Raw genomic sequence first — 21,681 nt, forward strand, 5'->3', positions numbered from 1 at the left:
GCTGGACATTCGACCTGCAATCACAAAAAATGCTCTGATGTGGACAAACTCTCTTTTGTCTGTTCCCAATGGGGTAAAATCCAGCGAGGAAGATGCTGCTGCTGTGTACAAGGCTGCCCGCTTTCTCAACATGACAGGCTCGGGCTACGTGTGGCTGGTGGGCGAGCGGGAGATGTCGGGTAAAGCCCTGAGCGAGGCGCCAGACGGTACGTTCATCAAGCAGAGATCAGTGGGAACATACAAGTTAACCCCAGCTTCACTGTGAAGCTTATCATAACACATACAGGATTAAAGAGATTAACTGTTCATCGCTGTATGTGCTACACGATTAACTGTATATCGGTTTGCTGTGCATTGAGCATTTAAAGGTTTAAATGTGTGTGTCCTGGATCATTCAAAGGTAAATTCACTGTGCTCTTTTGCCATATTAATACCCTGGTTTCAAATTAATTATGAAGGCAAGGTTTTGCAACAGGTAACTGGTAGAATGGTAAGATATAACAGCTTTTTTCTCTGTGTTCTTGGGTTTTTTATTTGCACAAGTGTCACACAGTATTTGATCACTTTTCTGGTCACAAACTTTGAGCATCTTTCCTCCGGGCACTCTAGCACAACCAACCCCAACGCGCTGCTTTGTCCTGTCCATGTCTCATTCACCTCCACTGCAGCTTCCTGCAGCTTCTTCCAGGAGTCTGCACGACTGATGGACCTGGTTGCAATCAGAAAACTTAGTTGAAGTTGGATTGTTGCTTGGTTGAAATTAAATTTTCAAGGTATTTGTGTTTTGCCCCGACACAGACAATGCTTTGCCTGCACAGATTGCTCTGACCTTAGCGGGTAGGGCCACAAACAAGAGATCCAACTTCAAGGGCCTCTTTACACATGCTGTGAAAAGGTCATCTGAGGTAACATCAGAAAAATGATTCATGTTGTTCTGTTGCCTCATCTCATAAATGACGAGCGACCTTGGCATTTTTTAGTTACTCACGAAGAGAAGATGGGCAACAAAGATGGATCATACAACTGATGTCTGACCTTTATTCAGAATGTCTAAACTGGAGGCCCTATAAGTTTTTTTTCTCACTCTGTGAATTGCAAAAGGTTCCAGGGAGGGCAAAACTTGCTCAGGTCAGTGATTGTATTTGTTGTCGGCCTGGTCTCAGGTCTGATTGGCCTCCAGCTCATCAACGGGAAGAATGAGTCAGCCCATATCAATGACGCAGTGGCTGTGGTGGCTCAGTCCATACAGGAGCTCTTTGAGAAGGAAAATATCACAGAACCCCCGAGAGGATGTGTGGGCAACACCAACATTTGGAAAACAGGGCCTCTTTTTAAACGGTAAGGTTGAATAAAAACCTAATGTCATGCTTTTCAAAATGTTTCATTCATTTTTTGACTGGTTGAACATTGAATTGAGAGCCCTGCAGTGAGTGATACACAATAAAATGCACCATTGCGTACCTAATGGATAACACACAATATCTTTGCATGAATACATTTGCGCTCATTCACATGTATAATCACATACATTCCCTTTGGCTTGCCACAGGGTGCTGATGTCATCTAAATACCCAGAGGGCCTCACAGGGCGTGTGGAATTCAACGACGACGGCGACAGGAAGTATGCCCACTACAGTATACTCAACTACCAGAAGACGCGACTCATTCAAGTTGGCATATATAATGGAACACAGGTAAACTAGTTCAGGGGAGCAATTTTATAGGAATTTGCAAAGTAGAAGCAGAATCCTTTGGGAACAGTGATGCCATGTTTGTCGCAAAATATGTGTTACTGATGTTGTTGTGAAATGATTCCTGTATTTTAATGCTATCACTGCTTTAACTGTTCCTCATTGTGATGTTGATAATGATTATTTCTGATACAAAGCCACAACACCGCAACACAACAACACAACACAACACATCAGTTTCAGCGTATCCATTCTGGATATTCAGACCCAGTTTTCTATCTATAGTACAATGTACTTAATATAGAACAACTCTGCAAACCTCAGTTTGAGCAAAAAAAAAGAAAAAACCCTGCAGTTTTCCCAAATGTAACATCAATCTGCCTGAGTGAATAAGAGAGATTGAAATATTTATTGCCATTTTCACTGCTGTGATGGATTGGGGCGTACAATACAGATAGATGCCAGATGGACTCAGTGAGGTAAAATAAAGGAGCAACATGACATCAGTCTGTGGCCTTACGCAGCTGCCTCTGGCTGAAAGTTTCAAGCCTGTTTTACCTCTGGTGCTATCTTAAGACAAAAAATTTTGGGAGGTGTTAAGTTGCCTTTAAAACACTGAAGATGAAATGTGCCAATCAATTGTGAATACTTTATCAGGTCTTCATCAGAAGAAATATATTTAATTGGAACTTTAAAGATTACTCTTGACAAAAATGGCCTCAATCAGAAGATGCTCTAAGAAAGAGCAGATAGTGGGCACCTTAAGGGTGATTATTAAACACACAGGCAACAGTAAAGCCTGTGAGAACCAGCAGTTTCCTGCTGATAGGTGTGATAATAATAAGTTCCTGAGACCCTCACACATGATACATAAGTCAGAGGTCCAGTGCAATAAATGAAAGAACCACTGAGCTGTGGTTATTTAAAGCTGACTCATTAGTGTTGCTCACACACGGTGTTGGAGCCTCATCAGCAGCATGCCTTCTGTCAGCACTCACCTATAATGCTTTACATGCATGTGGCATCCCTGCAGGTGGTAATGAACAATCAACGGAAGATCATCTGGCCCGGAGGAGAGACTGAGAAACCACAGGGCTTCCAGATGTCCACTCGATTAAAGGTAGTGTGCTTTCACCTCGCTGCCGCAATGTGACATTCATGTCTACACAGATGGAGTGCGGACCTGAGCTGACATACTTTAGTTGGACAGTGTGTTAATGTTTGTTTCTCTCAGTGAAGTTGATCTACGCTCAAAAAGGCAGCAGTGATTCTTTATCTGCCATGACTTCTATCCCTCCAAATTTCTCCTGGGCCTCTAAAGAACCTCTCATCTGAAGCCTTTTCAGTAATTTTTTATTTAATTTTTTTTCCATTCATCTGTTTGTCTTTGTGCGTCAGTGAGCATCTGGGGATCTGAACATGGGCATTTGTGACTCTGCTGGGATTTTTGCAAGTATTTTTGTCCCTCTCACTGTGGTGCTCTCAAGTCCCTCGGGATCGATCTGGTCCAGCTCTAACTACGTGATAAACAGCTTTCTGTCCCATCTGTTGTAGATAGTGACGATACACCAGGAGCCATTTGTGTATGTGAAACCCACTCTGCCGGACGGAACATGCAAGGAGGAAATGACATTAAATGGAGTCTTAATTAAAAAGGTTATCTGCACTGGGCCCAATGAGACCATCCCAGGTAACACATCAGGGACGTTTATATTATCACTGTGCTTTTACTGCACTCGCCAAACACCCACCGGAGATGCATACATATATATGCAGTAGGTATCTATATATGTATGCATGTATCTGAGTGTGCCATTCAGAGTGAGTGACTGCCGGGATGCTGGGACATGCTTCGTCTGTCGGCTGTGTGCTGTGTGCAGTGTGCAGTGCGCCATGTGACTGTGTGTGGTCAGCTGCAGTGCACCATGTCATGTACCTTGTTCAGTCTACGCGCGCCGCCTTTGGATTAAAAAGAAAAGCACCCACACGTTTCATGTGGAATGATTGTAACGTGCAACCCTTGCTGGTTTTGTTACAGGTCGCCCAATTGTACCACAGTGTTGTTATGGATTCTGTATTGATCTCCTGATCAAGTTGGCAATGACCATGAACTTTACCTATGAGGTGCACCTGGTGGCTGATGGGAAATTTGGAACTCAGGAGCGGGTCAGTTTTGCACTTATATTTGGAATATTATTGCATGAGGCACAATCCTTTGTTGAATGTTTTTTTTTTCATTCCACTAATACTTTTGATCTCACTGACTATCCAGAGCCAAAGTCATAGAGCAGAGATCCAAGGACGTCAAACGTCCAGCGGGTGAATTTGCTCATTGTCACTGATCTAGTTCAAGTTTTTAAATGTCTACACTACTGGACTGGAAGAGCAGCAATCACTATTGCTGAGTTGTGTTGTCGATTTGGAAATTCTAACCAGTTTTATTATGAAATTAAGAAAACATCATGACATTTAACTCACTTGAAAATCTTTGAATTACTTGAATTACTTCATTATACAATTGCAGCGGCGTCAAATAGAACAAGCACAGCGCGCTAAAACTGTTCTTTGTCAGTGATGGAGGTTCCTTCGTTACCAAACTCTTTTCCTCTTCTGAGTCACCTCGAGCAAGTTTCTGACTGTGAAACTGGAAAAAGATTAAATGAAAGATCAGCCTTGATTAGCAGCGTAGTTTCCCCATCGAACCGTGAGTACTAGGTTGCCTTGCAGATACCACTTCAAACTGAAAACATGGCTTAGTAATAAAGCTGTTTTAATTAGGTGGAAGCTTGATAACCTAACAATGTACTTTTAAACAGCAGCCTTGCCGTTAGATGAATCCAGTGCAACATGGGATCCTATAGTTGCTTACATGATGAATTTCCCCCCTAGAATTTCTTATTAAGATAAATTCCACTATTATGGTCTTGTACAGGATGGTCTATATATGGATGCATGGACTGATCAAACTTCACAACAGGTTTCTAGCTGTACTAACATTTAAAGCGATTTATTTTGATTGGAAATCTAAGAAAATGACTTTATGAAGTTGGCTTTTAGAGTTATTTCAAATCAAAATGAATTTAATAGGTCTAAGGGAACACAATGTCTGCTTCAGAGTTGTAGCTTGCCTTAAATACGAAATATAAAATATGTTAATTCAGCTTTGCACAAGTTGCTAATTACTCTTGACTTGCGTCATTAGCAGTTTTTTTTTTAATCATTCATTTTTGTTATCATTCAATTCCATGATGTATGCCACAGCAGGAAGCAGAAAGCTGCTGACAAGTAGAGGGCAAATTAACGGTGCTGCAAAGGGACAAAATAGCAACATGTGATTAATGTAATTTAAAAAATTGCACAGTAACCCTAAACCCTTTTTACTGACAAATTCATTTTCATCATCGCTCTTGAGAAAGGTTGGCCTTTGTTAAATAGGACACATGCCACTGTCTAAAAGCCCAATGTCATGGTAGGAACAGCTATATTTAAACATTCCATTGCTATGCTTAAGAGGGTCCCTTTATGAATATGTGAAGCTGGAAAGTCTCTCATGCACCTTTTCTGCATCTCACCACAGTCAATCGGCCCATCATCTTTGTTGTACAACTAATATTGTCATCCCCCTAACAGTTTGCAAACCTCTTTATTTGCACCGCACTAACTTTAAGATAACGGTTTGCTGACAGATACACAGCCAGTGCTGTTCATTACACCAATAGAGTGCAGGAATTAGTCCTAGCCAATGACTGAATTGATCCTAACATGAAAAGAAGTTGGCATATTGCACTAGATTTTTTTGAATGGGATTTTAACTATACACATTAAATAAGGACTGTCAACACAAGCTCAGGAGGAATACCCATGTATATCTTTATGGAGCATGAAATACATCAGTAAATAAACCAGGAAACGCTCCACCATTGATTTGAAAGTATTGTCAACTGGCCCAACATGAAAATAAGGAAACAAACAACCTTTTGTTTGTTTCCTTATTTTCTGCAATAATCCAAAAGCTGATGTAAATATCGCACTGGCTTTTTGTCAAGGGAACTGAGGTGATGCCAACTTCACGGTTGGCCTATAAAAATATGTCATGCAGCACTCTATGTATGCATCAATGCATCTGCCATATTTTTGATGTATTTCTTTTCAATTAAGCATCCAGTACTCAAATCCATTTGCACATGAACTCAAAATAAAAGCCTTCAGTGTATTTAAGGTTTTAAACAACAATCTTAGATAATATTATCCAATGTTTAGCTAATGGTATAAGCTCAGTTTCCAATTATTTTAAATAAAAGAAAACGAAAAACACAAACTACTTTGTGACAGAGCGTTCTGACCAAAAAAGCAGCATAATTAGGGAACGCAAACAACCACACACACCAAAAAAAATCAACATCCACAGAAGTTAAATAAGGAAAGGAAGAACAAACATACTACGAAAAACCTGAATGATTTGAACAGATTCTCTGTGCATACAGAAAATTCATCAGGAAACCCAAGCACAGCACACTGCACTTTTCATTTTCTACACTGCACGTTCTTTATAAACTACAGCAAATAGCATTCTCTGTGTTATGTAAGATGGATACAGTTCCAAAGATGCAGGACGCCTAGCCCCAAAAGGCTTAACCCAAATCCTCAAAGCCTGGAAACATGCAGGGGTATAGACAACAGCGGGTGGATTGCTGATGCTGATGTTAACACCTTCCTTCTGGGACTTCAGGTAAACAACAGTAACAAGAAAGAGTGGAATGGCATGATGGGAGAGCTCCTGGGGGGCCTGGCTGACATGATTGTAGCCCCGCTGACTATTAACAACGAGCGAGCCCAGTATATCGAATTCTCCAAACCCTTTAAATACCAAGGCCTCACCATCCTTGTGAAAAAGGTAAGCCAAATCTCTAATTCCAAATACAGACGAGATGTCATTTGATACCTCTTCTACCTTTCTGCAGGAAAACACAGGACAACTCAGTCGAAACACTGACAAGCTGAATTGGAAAAACACCAAAACCCTTATTATTATTTTTTTACCACGTGGGCAGCAGTTTGTCAATCATCGAAAGGACACAACAATACATGCATACATTTTAAATCAGCATACATTTGAAAATAGCCACCAGGGTTTCCTGTGTGTCATTTCCTCTCTCATCAAAGCCCCACATCAGTCATTTTGGACATTTTAGCCAGTTGAACTTTAACAGACTGTTATTTTCCTCTGTGTTCCTCTGTAATATGCAGGCACAAGGTGATCAAAGACGTTCACTTCCAATCAATAACTGCATGCGCTGTGTGTTTTCAGGAAATTCCTCGCAGTACTCTGGACTCGTTCATGCAGCCGTTCCAGAGCACACTGTGGCTGCTTGTGGGTCTATCGGTGCATGTGGTGGCGGTGATGCTTTACCTACTAGACCGGTTCAGGTACAAAGGGGAGCTGTCTGTATGTCTATTCATGACTGAGTCCATGTGTGTGTGTGTGTTCCCTAAGCGCTGCAGATCTTCCCTCGGTGTGGACATGGAGCGCATGGACAGAAGGAAGATTGGCTCCAACCATCCCACCGCTCTGTCCCTGTGCCACCATCTTTGTCTGCTTTCTTTCTGTGGACCATGTCTCCCTCTTGCTTTGCTTGTTCTTGCTCAGTTCCCTTCCCTGCCTGAGGTCGCCAGGGTTTTTTCCCCTTCTGCAGGTTCTCAGCCAGTTCTCATTTTATCTCCTGCAATTTTCCCGATTTTCCCACTCTAGCCCATTTGGAAGATTTAAAGTAAACAGTGAAGAAGAAGAAGAAGATGCTCTCACCTTATCATCTGCTATGTGGTTCTCCTGGGGAGTGTTGCTGAACTCTGGAATAGGAGAAGGTGAGACACACCCAGTGGGAAGAAGAATCCCTGCATATTATCAGATACCGAGCTGTAAATGATCCCTTTCTCATAGAACACTGTAATATTGTTGAGTACTTTGATCTTTACACAGTTGTGCAGTTGTAAAAACCATCTTCAAAGTTGGTTGTGACTCCAGGTGCTGCCTGACTGCAGAGTTTTTCTTTGCGGATGACAAATGAATTCCTTTTAAATCACATTTTGCAGTGACAGGCTTTGATGTAGTTCGGCTTCAAACATTTAATACCTGTTGCCTTTCCTTGTTTTCCTTTGTCTTCAAGGGTTTCATTTACAAGTCTGATATTTTTAGAGGGTTATATTTTTGGTAATTTCTTAAATTTTATGCCTTTTACTCTCATGTAATCACAATAGAAAACAAACACAATGATATAACTTTGAAAGTTAAAGCATGAAGTGGGTGTGCCAAAAAATCGATTCATATAAGATTTGCCATTCTCATGTACTACAATTCAGAATCAATTTAAAATGTCTAAAAAGCGTGGTAAGCACCAAAATAAGGAGGAAACTACAGTAATGGAGGAACGAGAGATGCAACCTGCCCCGTCCTTGTTGAAGGCAAAGATTTGGACTCATTTTGGTTTCTACTTAGAGCCCTTTAAAATCTTTTTAGATTTTTCCCATATCAGTTTTTTTTTTCCCAGTTTACTTTTGAGAATTGCATTTTCAGCATTTCACTACAATTGAATGCTCAGACAGTGTTTAAGTAATGAAATAAAGACAATTTCTTCAGTTATAACTGAAAACTTTAATGCTTCCACACAAAAACACAACAATGAAACAATGAAACATAAATCCCACAACTTTGGTGGAAATATCAAATCCACTATAAACTTTTTCATTTCTTCTATCCCCTTGCTCTTTGGTTTTCCACCCATCACTGACATCTCCATTGAAGTACATGATAGTAGACTTAGCACTCAGACGGCCGCTTCACTGGTGGGGAGCGTGCATTATGAGTGACCCCCTCAGAGAATTTTCCAGACAGATACATTCCTTTTTATTCTGAAAAAAAGACAGGGGTCCAGCCTCTCGCCTTGATTAGTCTGATCTGGTCTAGTCTCTACTCTCTGCAGGGGTCTGGTCTCTGGTCTAGCCGCCCTTCCTTGCTGTAGCCCAGTCCGTCATTGGTTTCCAATTAACTATTGGAACTACCTGTACACATTCAGGTGCCACCTCCAGGAATCGAACCGCACCCACTACACTCAAGTCACCACATTTGTTTATCTATTTATTTATACAGAGTTTGACATGAGCTTCACAGTGTGTAAGGTTTGCAAAATGAGGAACCCTTTTTATAAAGAGACATTTTATTTTTGTTATTTAAGCAATTTGTGATTTTGCTTTTATGCAACAATTCCATCTAAGCATGGATAAATGTTCATAAATGTGAAAAAGACACTTTAATGTCTCTATTTGTCATTCTGTCTTGCAAAGCAGACTGGAGTAGATCATGAGGATCCTTTGCACACCTATAGATTGATGCAGAAATCATTATGAATCCGATCGTTTGAATTGAAAATCGATTTTGAATTGAAGCGTAGCCCCAAAAATCGGACTCGAATCAAACCGTGAGATAATAAAAAATTCCCATCCCTAGTATCAAGTTAAGTATGATTAGCTAAAAATGGCTTGCTCCAGTTTCTTTTAATGAGCCTTTTACCCTTGTGGATAAATATGATTTCTGTAGGCGATGTGTTCCAGCATTCACAGGCTTTACAGACCAAGCTGATGTGTTCAAAGAGATGTTGTAAAGTCGGACTGTAAAATATCTATAAAGATCGATATTTTCTTTTACATATAATTATTCGTCCTAGTTTTGCACTGAGAGGTTGACCTGTTGGTTAACAATAATGGAAATATCCAGCCAACTACTCTACAGGTTTGCTGATCTGATTACCAGGGTAAGAATAAAATGACTGAGGAGACGTTTAAAAAGCCTTGAACTCACCACACAGGTGCACCGCGCAGCTTCTCAGCGAGAATCCTAGGCATGGTGTGGGCTGGTTTTGCCATGATCATTGTGGCTTCCTATACTGCCAATCTGGCTGCCTTCCTGGTGTTGGACCGGCCTGAGGAGCGCATCACCGGCATCAATGACCCAAGGGTGGGTAGAGTTGGAGTTACCACCTTGTTAATGCAAGCATTGTTTCTATAAATCCAAATTAATTATATCGGTGAATGTTATTAGAAGTCATTATTCAATCATCTTTTTCTTATGTCTCTGTACAGCTGAGAAACCCATCAGACAAGTTCATCTACGCCACGGTGAAGCAGAGCTCTGTGGACATCTACTTTCGGCGGCAGGTGGAGCTTAGCACCATGTACCGCCACATGGAGAAGCACAACTATGAGAGTGCCGCCGAGGCCATCCAGGCCGTGCGCGACAAGTGAGTCTCGGCCAGGGCGGGCCGACCAGAGCATGCGTCGGCCGGCTGCTCGACCTATCAGGCACACAGAGCAGGGCCAGTCCAATCAGCTCGGGGGACATGGACCTTTGGACTGGGTGGAAGCGACAGGACTTACTGTCGCATTCCTCCTGATCCAGGCCCATCGCCCAGCCAAGACAGACGTCCAGGGACAGCGGCAGGTGAGGTGGTGTCAACAGCACTGACACCAGTGTGAGGTTGAGCTAACATTGAGTCGAAGAGCACCCTTTTCCAGGTTATACCAAGAAGAACAGCTTTGAGATGGGGGAAATCCAATGGGGGACGCGCCCTCACCCATCTGGCATTGGATTTCATTTGGGCCATAAGCAACGGTAGAGATTGCTGGTAAACGCTGAATGACACACACGATCTGGTGTGCGAGAGAGAGAGGGGTGGGAGCCGTAAATGTGTATGTAAATCATTGTACTGTTGCACCGTAACCCCCTCCTTCCCCTCCCCCCTCCTCCTCCTCCTCCTCCTCCTCCTCCTCCTCCTCCCTTCCTTCCTCCTGCTCCTCCTCCCTCCCCCTGCCCCACAGCAAGCTGCATGCTTTCATCTGGGACTCTGCGGTGCTGGAGTTTGAAGCCTCGCAGAAGTGCGACCTGGTGACCACGGGAGAGCTGTTTTTCCGTTCGGGCTTTGGCATAGGCATGCGCAAGGACAGCCCCTGGAAACAGAATGTGTCCCTGGCCATTCTCAGGTCTGTCCCAGCCGAAGCTGCATTACTCGTATGACTTTTATTTCTTATCAATTTGATTTCATGGTCAGGTATTGACCATTTATTTCCACCCAATACATTGCCTTATGTCACATCTTCTATCTTTGTATCTACCCTCTCCTGCCCTCTGTATTTGTCTCTGTCAAGTTTATGTCTGTTTGTCTCCACATCTGTTCAGCTGTGTGTGATTCATTTTGTGTTGCTGTCTGGGAGTAAGCGGCTCGAATGTTCCGTCATTTCAAGGTGAATTAACTTTGTCACCTTTCTCCCTACCACCCCCAACCCCCTGCAGTTCTCATGAGAACGGCTTCATGGAAGACCTAGATAAAACCTGGGTGAGATACCAGGAGTGTGACTCAAGGAGCAATGCCCCAGCCACACTCACCTTTGAAAACATGGCAGGTATGGTCCTTATGGCGTAGAAAGCGTTAAAAAGTGATTGGACAAAAACTGCAGTGGTAAGGTACTGTAGACCTTTTTTGTCCAATACCTTTACAAAATCGTTGTTTTAGTGTCCGCGTGGGTGCTCTGTGAAATGTGCCGTAGAGTATTTTGTGCTGTGACTTTGTGCGGTTGTGGTCTTCCACTATACTGTTATATTTGCAGCCGCCGTCTTCAGTAGGAGCTGGTTGCAAAAGGAGGGGTGACCACTGAGCATGACTGGCAGACCATGCATTCATACTCAGTGGGAGCGGAGGAGTTGCAGACCAGATTACATATGCATCTCTGCTCTGTTTCTGTCCGTCTGTCCCTTTCCAAAAGGGGTCTTCATGCTGGTGGCTGGAGGCATAGCAGCAGGGATCTTCCTCATCTTCATTGAAATCGCCTATAAACGCCATAAAGACGCCCGCAGGAAGCAGATGCAGCTGGCCTTTGCGGCCGTCAATGTCTGGAGGAAGAACCTGCAGGTAGGAATGATCGCCTCTGCCTCTTTGTATCCATGGTGGAAGGGATTTAAAAAAAAAAAAAAAAGGGCAAGGGAGAGAGAGAGAGAGAGAGAGAGAGGAGAGAGAGAGAGAGAGAGAGAGAGAGAGAGAGAGAGGAGAGAGAGAGAGAGAGAGGAGGAGAGAGAGAGAGAGAGGAGAGAGAGAGAGAGAGAGAGAGAGAGAGAGAGAGAGAGAGAGAGAGAGAGAGAGAGAGAGCCAGCAAAGACCCTTCATGGCCGTCCACTTCTGTCTCTCAGTCCTGTGTGAGTTTTTTTGTTTTCATCAGTAGAGGTCAGACCACCAGATCGACATATGAGAAACCGTGATTTCTAATGTCTTCATGTACAGTAGAGGCCTCCCTGTAGATGCTAAGAGTCGCAAGAGGCCCACGGCGCCTGTGTCTCTTGTGTGTGCCTGCAGGAGAGTAAGGAAGCGCCAGGAAGTCAAGCGGTGACCGGGACCCCCTCGTTAGTATGTAACTAATTAGGGCCATTTCCACCTCCATATCCCCTCTTGTGTTAGAGTAGCAATAAGATAATCAGCTTGTGTGACCCTCTAACATGATGGTCATCTGAATTAAAACCTCACCCTTCATGTCCATGGCATGAACTAGTAGTTCTAAGCTGCTGCGGTGCTTACACGCTTCATAAGGTCAGATGATGCGGACATGGAAGGCGATCAAAAACAAACAAATATCCTGACAGATGTATCATGAAAACAATAACAGCGATTGATACATTTCGACTGCATATCCGCTGAATGTCTTCACTCTGGTGGCCAAAGCCGGGGGCCAACAGCAGAAATAGAGCATAAAGGTTAAAATCAATTCCCTGACTCCGTCACCCAGTAGCGACTCTCCCAGTATTGTTCTCACAACTGCAACGCATCATGCTACAGTGCACACAATGTCTCCTCATCCACTGTAGTGTCCATAATGCAGACAAATGAAAGCGCAAAACTTCCACGCCAGAGGCTTCATACTAACACAGAGACTGCCTTGGCTCCCAAATTTCAAATACACATATTTTTGCTCTTGCGGTGTGCTCTTGCGGTGTGCAGCCATGCAGATAGTTTTGAATTTAGCGTCTGCCAAACTGAATCAATGAAAAATGGATGATCAGACTTTTATTTTGGTTTCAAAGCTACCCATCTGCATGGTGAGCTTCAACAAGTGAATTAGATTTTTTTTATTTTAATTTGAGTGAGCTCACCCTCTTTGCTACAATTAAGCAACGCATTCCTCCACTCAGCCCATGCAGAACACTATTTGCCCCTGTACAGCAGTGCAATTCAAATTTGGCAGTGAAGCGTTGGAGCTGTGGCGCACCCCAACTACGACCACACACCCTCCTTTCCGCTACACTTTGCGGTTTCACACCCTGATTGGATGGGGCTTGGAGGGCTCTGCATTTCACGGCCAATCACAATGTGATACTGTGATGCGGCCCTGGCCTTGAACCAAAAGTCAGTGTCTGGCCCTGCTGAATACAGACAGCAGGGCTGGAGGAAGGTATGGTATAAACTCACAAGTGCCTGTCAGCGAATCAGTGTCCTTCTCAGAGCGTCTGCCATCGCCCTGATTATTGTATGTAACTGTGGTGAGTGTCCTTATATAGATGTACATCTCAAGATGCATACAGCAGGCGAGTGCATGCAGGGAAGTGGGTGGGGGGGGGGGGATCACTGAGAAAGGAGAGGGACACACTAAACTGCCCGTGGACCAGCATGTTTCAGATCCATATCAATAATGATCATGTTGATTTCTCTGCACCGCTGAGCAGAGACAGCTCATGTATACTCATCTCGCTCATCGACCGCCATCACTGTTGGCCCTGGAGCAACAAAAACGGACACGCACAATCTTCACTGCTCCAAGTGTAGCCACCGTAATGGGGTTCCCATGCGGGGAGCGCAGAGGGAGCCCATGAAGTCGAACTAATACATTCTGTTCACTTCTGCGTGGATATTATTCAGGATATTACTCATACTGCTTGGATGCACTGATTTGATCTTATTTTCACAAATTAAAAAGGACATTGTAAAACTCAACACAAAGGAAAATTTAGGTTCACAGTTTATGTGGCCTCCTCCTTCCTTAGTACAGCAAGCACTGAAACTCGGAGTCCCATCATCAGCATCATTTGGACTGCTTGCACATGTGTTTGTACGTAATTATGTGCTTACACTGCAGGTTGGTCTAATATGCAAAGAACAGTATAGTATTGTGCGCACACAATACCTTTCAACACAGACGTGGAGTCTCAGGGATGTGCACTTCTGACTAACCACATGGTACACCCCTCATCGCCTGCAGAATGACTTTATCTCAATGTGTCATTAATGTGCAAAAGACCTCAAAATATGAGTTTGTTAATCACCATATGAAACGAAGGTGCCTGCACTGATAGAACTGCTTAAGAACCTTCCCTCTTTAAGGAGCTGTAACTTCAGAGATGTAGAGGAGAGGGAGCATATCTACTCAAATTTGGGTTTAAGAATTTTCCGAAAATGTTATCTTTATTATCTAAATACATTATCTGCATTATCCAAAGGATTAAGTTGAACAGACGCGCTGTGTAGCCATCCTATATTCTCAGCAATAGGGCAAGCTTTTTCTCACGAAAAGGTTTTCAGAACCAAAGAGAGTGGCAACAAGCTGGTGAGTGCTAAATGATAAATCTGGTGGAGAAAGAAATGGATTTCCTCTGTGTCAGTAGAGGAAAAAGAAAAAGCAGAGATACAGAGATTGAATGACGGACGTAGATTTGTTTCATCGAAAGAAAAAATATTACAAACAGATGTTGTCACTGTGCTATGAGTGTAAATAGGCAAATCTTTGTTAACTGAATTAGGACATAAAATGAAAATGTGATTATGTGTCAGTTTAATGGTCACAGCTTGTTTCTGCTACTGCCAAAAAAAAAAACAACCCATGACTGCAGATTGTTTAAGTCAATGTGGCTGCAGTTGCAACTGGATGTAGTCATGTTAAAGAAGAGAATATCTTTAAGAGCTGTTCCTTCGTTTCAAAGATCATATTAAGCATCTGATTTGGGGAAAAAAACACACACAAACAAAAAACAGCAACTTGTAAACTGTAAACGTAAATACAGTTCTTTTGAGATTACATAACGGCACCATTCTTCCTGTACAAGCTTTACCACTGCGTCTTCTTTAATACATGTGTACAGGATGGGGAAAAGTGCTGCATTTTCATAGAGTGAGGAAATTATTTCTGACAGGTTTTCAGTCTTGAGTAAACATTGCTGGACATTTGTCTAAATTTAACAGCATATATCCAAACTGGAGCCATTACACAATAAAACTGTGTGTGGATTTTTGTCTTCAACTGCCATTTATTGCACATTGAGGGTAACAGCAATATAGCTTCTGTAATGAGTAAATATGAACTATATAGGCTTCTACTTGCTTTGTGCCTTTCTGACTTTGCTATCAATTATAATGTATTGGTTTAAATCATAAAGATTTATATTGCTGTATCTTAACTGACTGGATTTTCCTGACCGCTACATCACTGGGAGGCTACACATCCCGCTTCTGGCTTTGGTGCTTTTAAAGAAATGTTATTCAGAAGTGCACAGCCTGAGCAAGAATGAAATCTGTGTCATTTTGGGTTGAAAAGAAAGTGTCAGAAACCCTGTTCTGAGATGATGACTATGATGATGTATTATGACGATGCACCGTGGCGGCGCGCTTGTTTCTGGCACGAAACAGGCAGCTTCTGCAAGTCCCATGCCACGCTTCATCTGATGGTCCAGCATGCCCTGCATGGCCGGGACTGTGCACACGCAGCACCTCATCAGGGCTCAGAGCGGCCAGAATCCGATCCTGCAGTGTCAGGCACGTAAGAAATGGTGGAAAGTCCAGATTAAAAGAAGAAAACTGATGTCACTTGACTTTTTTTCCTGAACCGAGATGAGACGAGTCAGAAGGAAACTGGTTACACAGGCTGACTTTACCATTTACTAACACAAAATGCCATCTTTCAACAGGAGAAACATTTTATTTTCCATTACCTGCACTAAAGTCGAGTGATGTTGTGCACCAATCACTCCTCTGCCAGCTTTCATCTATGCTCCACACCAGCTAATGGCTGCTCTCTGTCTGATCTTATGCCACGACGGCAGTTGAGAAATAAGTGCTGGTTGCAGGATGATGGGTGGTACAACTTTACCCTAAAAGAGCCAAGTCATGTGACCTGATGAAAGGGGATGTACTGCGGGGCCAGTGCTGGCCAGGATTGATTTGTCATGCTATTTGTTTTGTGTTTACTTCTTCTATGTGTCCCCCCTTTATTCCCTCCTACCATCCATAAAGCGTTTTGGCATGTTGAAATTCACACCACACTGCCCCGCCCACCCAGAGGGCCTCCCCTCCTCCCGCTCTGAAATTATTCACTCATCCTTCTCCTTTGCTATCATCCATCTTAGAAGCGGCATCTTTAACCTCCATGTGAAAAATTTGCAAATCTTTTCTTTTTTGCACTTGAACATGAAAATAAGAATATTGTTTTGCAGCAACATTAGGCAACCATTTTTTTCTCAGACCTGTTTTTACCTGCAGTCCATCACATTTTCCATCCCATTCCCTTGTGTGTGGGGTGAATTTCCATTATACCATATACGGTATAATGACTTTAAATGGGCTTTAAATGCTGACTTTTGTCGCTGTTGTTTTTCCTCTTTGATATGCACTTTAGCGGCTTCTGATATTGTAGCTTCTCAAGATTTTATACCTGCCTGGCTTTGGATGTGGTTGTTTGCTTTGCTAGTTTATTTTTTCTTTGAATATCCACCTTTTTGGTTCCCTTTGGCTTTTGCTTAAGGATCTACTTTAAAGTAATAACGATCAAGTGGATGGAAATTTATTTTATTTTTCTTTTCTCCCCCTATGCAGCCCTCTTCCTCTCTAGAGACTCAGGATGTAAGAATACCTTAATATGAGTTTTTTTGCACACAAACATGCAGTTATTGTGCTGAGAGTAGCTGTGGGGCACTCTGATGGTATGAGGGAGGGAGGGCACCAAATTGGCTTTATCATCTTCTCAGGATATGCTTCTTTTTCTTTTTTCTTTCCCTGACCTGTGTCAGAGCCAAGTACTGAGTAGATTTGAGATGTTCTGTAAAGTCATATTTAGCATGTTTAGTCGATCCATTTATAATAAGATCGCTTGTTTGTTGAGATGAGGAATTTTTCAACTGTACTGTATAGTGTGTGTTCAAGCAACAGTGTGCATGCGGGCAGATTATTTTAGATGGTTCAAGTAGTGTAATGTAGGTATCACAAACCACTGACATCTTTACTAGTCATCACTCATTTCAATGCATTTCTAGGGGCAGATCTGATGTGTCAGCACATTTCCAGAGGACTACTGTGTCATCTTGTACAGTCCCAGTGTGATAATGTTACATAAAAATGCAGATGCCCTCATATCAGCCTGCACAGACTATTTCCACTCTCACATCTAACTAAGCTTTATTCCTTTCTCTCTCCCTCTTTGCGCATTTTATATTTTCCAAGTGCTGTAGCCTTTTTCGCAAGGACCCTCCCTCTATTTAGAAAATATAATATAAGGTAATTTACTGGGGTGGTGGGTGGTGACGGATGGTGATGGTGGGAAGAGAATGGGTGAGACTGACACCACGGTTATCACCCCAGCCAGAGAACATGAATAATGTTTCTACATATATTTATTTTAGGATAGGAAAAGTGGTAGAGCAGAGCCCGACCCCAAAAAGAAAGCCTCTTTTAGGTCCATCAGTACCACCCTGGCCTCCAGCATCAAGAGACGTAGGTCCTCCAAAGACACGGTAAGGAGACAAAGAAGCAACATCTTCCCTTGTTGATTCCTACCCTCTCTTTTCTTTTCTTCTTCTACTCCTCTTCTGTTCTCTCAGCCCTTCCTCTTTCTCTGTCCTCTCTGCCTACATCCCCACATCTGACCGCGAGTCCCATATTCCACCCAACCATTTCCACACGACTCTGCGGCCTCTGCCACGTGTCTGTCCCTTCACCATTGATCAGCCATCACCATTTAGCACCTGTAGCTCCTCTACAGGTCGCAGGGCATCAGTGCAGGAACTCAGATCAGGCCAGGCAAGGAGCTGGGCTCTGAATTTGGGGAGAGGGCATCCTAGGTATCCAAGTCTTTCGGGGGTTAGTGGCTTCTGGAGGAGGGGGGCGACAAAAGCAAGCAGTCTGCCAGTGGTGTTTTGTCTTGGGCTGCTCTTCCTCCGTGCCTCTGGTTTGGACGTAGATTCTGGCGATTGTGTCCTATTAAGTAGTGTTGTGGTGTGTGTATTGTACTTGAATGTGTGGTCTGTGCATCTGTTAATATAAGTGTGTTTACGTCTTGTCTTTTTGATTGCTTGATCCTTTGTGTATCCACCTTTCTTTGCTCCAATCCTGCCCGTACTTCCTCTGTTTGGATTTCAGCCGCTGTTGGTTTGCTTTTGGTTTGAAAAGCATGCGCTCGTGTTCTGTCTTCTTCTTCTTTTTTTTTTTTTTTTCTTTTTTTTTTTTTTTCCAAAATCCATTTTCAAGGTGGTTGTGATGGCCAAGTCCTGCTGAGAAGAAAACTGATGTGCGTCTTATTTATCAACATGTCTATTTCAGGATTACACTCATGGATTTCTATTAATTAACTTACTTTTTGCTTTGTCATATTTTGTTTGTCATAATTCTCGTTTATTTTTCAGTGTCCTTGTGGTCTGACCTGTGCATGCCTCTTTCAGGATGTATTTTCAGGTGCTGAAGACAGTCTTCCTATATGTTAATATGGGCTCTGTGAAGCCTTAGACTCTCACTGTGTTACAAAGCAAATCTAAATCCACACTATTCTCTTTTTTTTTTTCCTAAATTGTATTTTGCGCTATTTCTGTATCTTTGCTTGACTTCTTTGTTGCAGCACAATGAGAGTGTCAGGTTTCCACCATTCCTTCACAGTTCAGTTGAAAAGCCCGTGTTCGTTGCGGTTGGGAGGTTGTACTCCATACCCTTGGAGTGCTCTGTTGAACTGCGGTGACCTACTGTCACTTTTTCCCAGCTGCTTTGTGAGACATAACTGGTCGCTGACCAAATCTGGCATGGGCCTCTAAGAAAAGGAAGAGCTAGAACACCTTCACAGAAAGGCCTCTGTACTCACAGTATGTTTCAATGTGTTTCTCGGGGGAGATGTAGCCAATGGAAGCTAAGCTAAAAGGTTGCAAAACAATGTTTTTATTTGATCTATCTTTCCCTCTTTCTCTTGTTTTTAATGTCTTTTGGTTTGGTATGGATGTTTCGACATTGAACCAAAGCACCTCTACTCTCCTGGAGGTTTCGCTATAGAATCGGTCTCATTTGAAGAGAAGAAGATTGGAATCGACATTGTTAATATGTCTGTGGAAGGCTTCAGATGTCCTAGTGGAAAAAAGATTTGCATAGAATAATGAAACAGGATTTAGTGTAACGAAAAAAGATGCTCTAATTTGCCATTTTCAGTCTTTGACCATTATTTTGATTTTCTATAAATGTTCTTCTTTTATATTAATGGATATCAATGGACTTGAGTGTCAGTGTCCCTCACCCACATGCCACACTGCTCCTCTCTCCCTCTACAAGCATGCCGATAACTGTAACTGTCATAGATGTAGTAACAGTAGAACAGGTAGAAAAAATCAAAAACTTAAGACGAATTGCTATCACCATTGTACTAAATAAGTCGCTTTTCAAGTACTAACTGTGGTTGTGATGTCAGTGAAGTGTCTCTCTTTTGCTGGTCCACTTGACCCCCAGTAGGGGGCGCTGTTAGCGGGCCTTCAAGGTACAAGACATGGAGACCCAAAAGGGGTCTGTAAGCCATATGATGATGCAACTTGTGGGTTAAGGAGATGAGGAACATCCACTCTGACTCTAGTTTATATAAACAATTTGACATGACACTCAGTGTGGATGTGGTCCCATCTGTCAGCATGTTGGTTGCATCATAACAGCTTCTGAAGCTCATATGCTTGAATGTGTCAGCTTAAAACGAGAGGCACTTAAATCTTAAGATCTTGCCTAATTGAAAGAGGAACAAAAAATACGTACTGTATGAGATGGGTACACAGAGGCAAGACTCTTCCCTGTCCAGGTTCTGCACTTGATTAACGTGAAATTTTCATTTTTAATGTATTTAATGTTCCAACAAAAGATGTTTTCTTGCATACTGGGTGTTATGAAACAGGTTTGTCCAACACAGTGCTGAGTAAAGACAATGATTGGCATGTTGGAAGTCAGTTGGATTATAAAGGAGGACCATTGCTCCACCAAATGTCACTGTGCTCCAGAATATGACGCCAATCCACAGCCAACAACAAGATGAAATCTGTATTTATAAAGTATCTTTAATGCCATTGTTCCAACCGGTTTCTGTATTTTTGCTCATTAGTGGGAAAAGCGGCCTCAGCATTGTTACGAAAGTGGCTTAATGCTGCCACGCAAACACTGAAAAGACTCAGTCACAAGCAAAAATCATTGTTGCCATAGAAACTAAGCAGCTGCATGGATTCGGGATCTGGTTTCCACCCGCTCTGTTTCGGAGGAAGCAGAGTGAAGTGGGGACGAGGACGTAAGAGTCCAACACAACAGCACTTTGAAATCAGCCTATACTTCAGCTTTTCTGCCTGAGCTGCTAAAATTAGAGAAGCTGTCTGTCTGCATGTGTACAAATGACTGAGGGGGAATAAATGAGCTGTCCTCTTTACCCATGGCAGCGAGTTATCGCCCAGTCATGTTGTAAGGCTAGAAAAGAAATCAAAATGATGCCTGCTTCAAATGTGCTGTTGTCTAGACCCGCAGGACCTTATGTCAGCTCCCAACTAGGTAACCTCAGGCACAACCTCAACTGCTTGTCAAAAATCCAAAGTTAAAAGAAGCTAATGACAAAGCTAAGGTGTGTCTGAGGGAGGTTAGAGAACCCTCCTGCTTCTAAAGAGTTAGAAATGTGTTCTTAAAATCAATATTAATGTTTCGATAATTATATGTTGCATATTATTGCAAAACGAAACAGGAAAAAAAACCTACCCAGTGCAGCTTTTGTCAAGAAATGACATCCTGCTATGTGTCTCCTTTCCCCCTATTTCTCTTCACCTCTGCAGCAGTTCCCACCCACTGACATCACGGGCCAACTCAACCTGTCTGACCCGTCTGTCAGCACTGTGGTGTAGAGGAGAGAGCGAGGGAGATGCTGATGTTTGCTCCCCAAGGAGAGAGGAAACGAGACGAGGATGGAGGAGAGGAAGCTGAGGGGCGGGGGGAGAGAGAGAGCGAGCCCTTCTAGTTCCCCTTGCCGTCAAAGCTGAAGCTTTCTTTTCATCGCCTGCTGACGGAGCTTTTGAGGAGACCGCTCGCTGAAGAAGTGGCCGAAAACACTGAACCTGCACCTTTCTTTGAAGTCAGGATAACCTGGCGTTAGTTGTCTGTAGGGTTCCCCTGAGCATGCATAGAAGCACCCATATGACTGAGCTACATCTGCTACCTTTCCCTTCTCTATATTATGACTTAACTTATTTAACCTTGTTTTTGTCCTTTTTGCTCACAGAGATTTACGTAATGCTTGATGTTTTCCAATTTCCTGCTTAGCTTTATAGGCATTTAGCAAACCAGGTTTAGTTTGGTTAAGTTTATGGTTGAACCAGTTCTGGTACAAGTACAGTACACGACATATCATTCCCAATTAGGGGCTGGAACCATAGTAATAGTTTTTATTTCTTAACGGCATATACAGCAATACAAGACGTACTGTAAGCTTCAGTGGGTATCAAGAATTTTCTAATAGGAACTACCTATGTTTTTATCTACACCTAGGTTTTTAGACAATATTTCTTTAATTGGGAAGAACTAATAATTAACAATGACTTATCTTGTCTGGCGCTGAAGATGATGCAGATGAAGCATGTGTGTCCTTGTGTATGAATAGAGCTTTACATATCTGATATCTGAAGATAGGGATCATTGTTATTTTGAAGGCTATA

At 42.7% G+C, this 21,681-nt stretch overlaps 1 protein-coding gene across 4 annotated transcripts in view; it reads left to right on the forward strand.

Annotated features, from left to right (window-relative positions):
* The window catches only part of grin1a (glutamate receptor, ionotropic, N-methyl D-aspartate 1a), a 33,865-nt gene extending 12,991 nt beyond the window's left edge, over window positions 1-20,874 (forward strand). For 2 of the 4 annotated variants that reach the window (XM_029515764.1, XM_029515766.1), the window contains 15 exons: window positions 85-206; window positions 1,164-1,338; window positions 1,550-1,694; window positions 2,725-2,811; window positions 3,246-3,381; window positions 3,730-3,857; window positions 6,421-6,585; window positions 7,000-7,118; window positions 7,441-7,553; window positions 9,551-9,699; window positions 9,825-9,982; window positions 10,560-10,721; window positions 11,032-11,141; window positions 11,502-11,647; window positions 20,806-20,874. In XM_029515764.1, the coding sequence (XP_029371624.1) occupies window positions 85-206; window positions 1,164-1,338; window positions 1,550-1,694; window positions 2,725-2,811; window positions 3,246-3,381; window positions 3,730-3,857; window positions 6,421-6,585; window positions 7,000-7,118; window positions 7,441-7,553; window positions 9,551-9,699; window positions 9,825-9,982; window positions 10,560-10,721; window positions 11,032-11,141; window positions 11,502-11,647; window positions 20,806-20,874 (1,984 nt within the window). Of the gene's footprint in view, window positions 1-84; window positions 207-1,163; window positions 1,339-1,549; window positions 1,695-2,724; window positions 2,812-3,245; window positions 3,382-3,729; window positions 3,858-6,420; window positions 6,586-6,999; window positions 7,119-7,440; window positions 7,554-9,550; window positions 9,700-9,824; window positions 9,983-10,559; window positions 10,722-11,031; window positions 11,142-11,501; window positions 11,648-17,385; window positions 17,497-20,805 lie in introns of all 4 variants that reach the window. The other 2 variants (XM_029515763.1, XM_029515762.1) reach the window with 2 other exon arrangements.
* The last annotated feature ends 807 nt before the right edge of the window (window positions 20,875-21,681 follow it).

This window comes from Echeneis naucrates, chromosome 12 (assembly GCF_900963305.1).
Source record: "Echeneis naucrates chromosome 12, fEcheNa1.1, whole genome shotgun sequence".
Classification (NCBI taxonomy): domain Eukaryota; kingdom Metazoa; phylum Chordata; class Actinopteri; order Carangiformes; family Echeneidae; genus Echeneis; species Echeneis naucrates.